Below are 4,375 nucleotides of genomic sequence, written 5' to 3' on the forward strand. Positions count from 1 at the left end.
CAACCGACCGCATGTAAAGCCAGTCCCCAGATGCCGGCGTGTTTGGCAAACATTTGCCGCTGTGCGTGTTTGCCAACGGATCTGAGAAGTGTACACATACCGAGCAAGCGCAGTTATTCGTCAGTTGTCGTTTCCCGACGACTGTCGATGGTTCCGAGACAAGTCCAAGGCATCGCCAATAATTGTGACTTGTAATCGGGCCGACTTGTATCGCTCCCAGCACGTATATACTTAAAAAAAAGTGAAATACGTTCTAGCCTACGTTCATCAAGTAACGAAATTATTCTAACAAGGATGGAATGGTCGGCCGAATTAACGCTAGAGTTCTTAGAGTTATACGAACGTGAGGCTTGCATTTGGAACCCGAGAGACCCTCTGCATAAGAACAGAATCGCGGTGAGCGACGCTTGGAAGCGAATCGAATACAGTCTGAGCGTTGAGGTGTCTGTGCCGGAATTAAAAAAGAAAAAGGAGTCTCTGATGGCGACTTTCCGGCCCATAATGCAGAAAGTGATAGCGAGCCAGAAAAGCGGCGGCGGCCCCGATGATGTATACAAATCGAACTGGTTTGCTTTCGACGCCATGTTCAAGTTTCTGCAAGGGATTTACCAGCCAAAATCAGGTTTGAATGCAGAGGTAAGTTTTATTTGCAGATTTAGTGAAATAACTGTTGCCCACTTAATTTCCCAAGTATTACAAAACAATGTGTAAACTGTTTCTTCCACTTCTTCGCAAATATACTTGTTAATGAACTTATGTCAAAAATTTAAAGGGCTGAAAAAGGAAGAAAAACTGAGTTAACCGATGTCGCAAACTTGTATTGGGAGTTTAAGGTCATAGTTCGTGACATCGACCAATTGTGACATCGTATTACGATTCGAGAGGACGTGGCAATATTACAACGCGTGCGAGTGAATTGGATACGTCGCGCTGAAGCTTGTGTGCAAGCAAATGGAGGGTACATCGAACTTCTTCTATGAAAATCAGCAGGTTTTCATAAGGTGGCCCCTTGCAATGTTGAGGTAAGACAGATTTTAAAATTACATTATACTGTATTTTGACATACGGACATGTGGAAAAATAATTGACATAAGTTCATTAACACCCTGTTTAATGGTGTATTGGGTGCGTCCATTTTTCTCGATATTGTGAAATAAAATAGGATGCTGAAAAGCACCACCATCACTAATTATTCTTTGAGTGCCCTCACCACCAAGATAGTTATAGTTTGCATCAACCAATGCTATTAATATTATGTTAAATGTCACAGTTTGGAAAGTTCCTTTGTCGTTCAAAACGTTAAACCAAAATATCTTATATAAAAATAATTCTTTAAATTTAACAATGCTTACTTCAATATTTACTACTCGAAATATTATTCTTATTTGACTTAAAGAATCATATTTTCTGTACACAGAAGCCTTGGCAAAACCAGAGGTTCCCAAAACGTAAGTTTTTCAGGTCGGGAATAATTAAAAAAAATTTCAGTTGCAGGAACCTGCGAATACCAAGCAAGAGCTAAACGAAGAAAGCGAAACAGTCGAGGATATCGCATACACTGAAGGCCATGCAGATAACAGAACGTTCGCTACCTCCACAATAATGCCAAGGAAGAAAAAGAGAAAGATTGACGTAATCGAAAGTCGCATACCAGAAGCATCATCAGAAAAGCCAAAAGGAAAAGACATATGCGCGCATTACGGGGAGCTACTTGCGGCAAATTTGAGAACCTTCGATGAATGCGCTCGTGACATTCTTATGAATGACATAGACAATTTAGTCTTTCGTGCAAAAATGGAATCTAGAAAACAGGCTACTGGGCAACATTCTACGTCGACAAGTGATCGGTCTACACATTTATATTCACAGCAGCCATCATCGATCCCTTCTTCGTCATTACTACGTTCGCCAGAAAATCATGAACTCGCGCAGGATTCTGACTCAAACAGTTCACGATCTCGAGACTCGCCCCAGTTCACTTACATCCATTTTAACGAAACCGAAGACGATAAAAATTTTTCGTAATAGAATGTTTAACCTTTTTAATTTCATTTTTCATTGTATTTATAATTAAAGCATCATATTTAAATTTATTCATAGTTATCCAATTAAACAGCTTAATCTTAATATACTGTTTACCATTATTTTTTCCTCCAGCACCTTGATCGGAGCATCAGAATAAGCTTATTTGAAAACTTGAGTAAGACAAACTCGTAAATCTGTCTCCGGTTGTCAAAAACCTCAATGTCACAATCAATGACTGATCAGCATGTCAACCGCTTGTGTATACGCATTTTTTATAAATATAAAAAGCAGTACACTGTAGAACTTGCTAGAAGAGTTGACTTCTTTTCTTTTATGTGTATTTATTTACCGTCCTTTGACTCAATCGTCACATATTCGATACTATTCACCTGTTGAACAGTCCAAAAGGTGTGTTGTTTGTGTAGCACTGGTGAATATTCGACGTGCCTTCGAATGTATCGATATGCACCATCCACATGATACGGCATCTGTTTGCGACTCTAACACTCTATTTAATTGTCATTATTTAAACAGATATACTGTATCCAACTTTCTAGCCAGTTCAATATAATGACTGTTTCCCTTTATAGTAAAAATAGCTAAATAGTCACTTAACTATATTCTGGTGTACAAATAACATTATTTAAATCTATATCAAGTAGGAAGTATATTGGAAGCTCGTTTTTCTAGCCTCACTGCGAAGATCTTGATTATTTTAAGAAGTACAGTTAGGTCAAAGTATATTCCCCAAATCAGGTATTGAATTGTCTTTATCATGGCAATGTTGTATCTTTTATTTACATGGCCTACTATTAAAGTTACATTGACCTACGTTTCGAATCTGATGAAAAGTTGCACCGATATAGATTTTTATAGATTTACTTTATTTGAAAGCTTAAAAGCCCAATTTATATTCTGTAACAAAAAAAGCGAACGAGGATATACTTCTTTGGATCGAAAATGGTACGGCCTTTCTTCCAATTAACAAAATCTACTTGATCGATCTAACAGAACGCTGCAACAAGAAAAAAAGGCCATAAAGTGCGGGAACGGCCATTTCTGGATATTCAATCCGATCGAGACTAAGCCATATTAATAAACACTTCACCGGATTTATGTCACCTCGTAAACATTTCAGGTTTACCGCATTAAAAAAAATATATACAACCCGTCGAGGAAGGCTTGTATTAGGTTACATAATGGTTTGGCGCAAGAAGTCATCGGCCGCGTTCTTTTAACTGACAGCAACTTTTGGGGAGGTTTTGATATTGTCACATCAACAACAGTTGGCAAGCGGAAGATAGAGGCTTCCATTTTTTTTGACAATTTAATAAGAGTTGCGTCTTACGGAAACTCTTTTTAATTTTCTTATATTTCCCATTAGTATGATCGTAAGAACGAAACTGAGTGTTACACGTCAAGTATTTTCAACATAACATCGAATGTTTATAATTCTTCAATTCCTTTCTTTTATTTTAGTTTTGAAAATACTTCTGAGCGCACGTATATATGAGCTGCCTGTTAAAAAACAAGATCACGAAGGATTACCTGAATTTTGTTCAGTTAAATTTTTATTGACAATTTCATAATTAATTAAATCGCAAAATCAGATCGTTCCAGATTTAACTGAATTGTCAGAATTTTGTTTGCAGTAACAGTTGGATCTTTTGTTTCCAAAGCATTCCATACAAAATATTAATCTGCAAAAGGCGAGAGACTAATGAAAATGACATTAGCAAATTAAGATAATATTATTTTAGTTTGGTACGAATAATTTTGGCAGAACTGCGAGCTCACGAATACAACAATAATTTTCGTTAGAATATGGGAATGTTCTCAGCTGCTTTTAATTTTCTAATTTGCCGAGCCAGCGCACAATCATAATGTTAGTTCTGGGGTGGCTGTGAAATAATTATACCGATATACGGGGTGTTAGGAATTTGACTGCCTTAATTTTAACAGGCGATAGAATATATTAAAATAAACAAAAAAACCTTATGGGTCCTAAACTCAACCATTTCCGAGAAAAAGATTATGAAATTCTCCAACAGGTCTATTAATTAAGGAATACTGACAATACAATGTTTATCACTTTTTTTAACTTCTTCATGCTTAATTCTAAAAAAATAAATTTGTAATGTCCAGCATTACGCAATTCAGTTGGTATCTGGAATTGGACCGTGTCTGAGTGTTTTTTGCGTACCACTATTTCCTTTTCTTGAGGTGTTTTCCAGCGAATGCGCAAAAATTAGATTCGAAGGTGTCGTGCGTGCATTGAAAATGGTGGTGGACATTTTGAACATATATTGTAGTTTGTTTTATACTTGTGCGTTTAAAAATTACTGAATTT

At 36.7% G+C, this 4,375-nt stretch overlaps 1 protein-coding gene across 1 annotated transcript; it reads left to right on the top strand.

The window, feature by feature from the left end:
• The first annotated feature begins 294 nt into the window (after nucleotides 1-294).
• LOC108907647 lies at nucleotides 295-822 on the top strand. Its single transcript, XM_018711402.1, has 2 exons — nucleotides 295-636; nucleotides 773-822. The coding sequence occupies exons 1-2, from the start codon at nucleotides 295-297 to the stop codon at nucleotides 776-778; spliced, it is 348 nt and encodes a 115-aa protein (XP_018566918.1). The 3' UTR covers nucleotides 779-822.
• Nucleotides 823-4,375: the final 3,553 nt, after the last annotated feature.

The sequence above is a fragment of the Anoplophora glabripennis genome, unplaced genomic scaffold, assembly GCF_000390285.2.
Source record: "Anoplophora glabripennis isolate ALB-LARVAE unplaced genomic scaffold, Agla_2.0 scaffold51, whole genome shotgun sequence".
In the NCBI taxonomy this organism is placed as follows: domain Eukaryota; kingdom Metazoa; phylum Arthropoda; class Insecta; order Coleoptera; family Cerambycidae; genus Anoplophora; species Anoplophora glabripennis.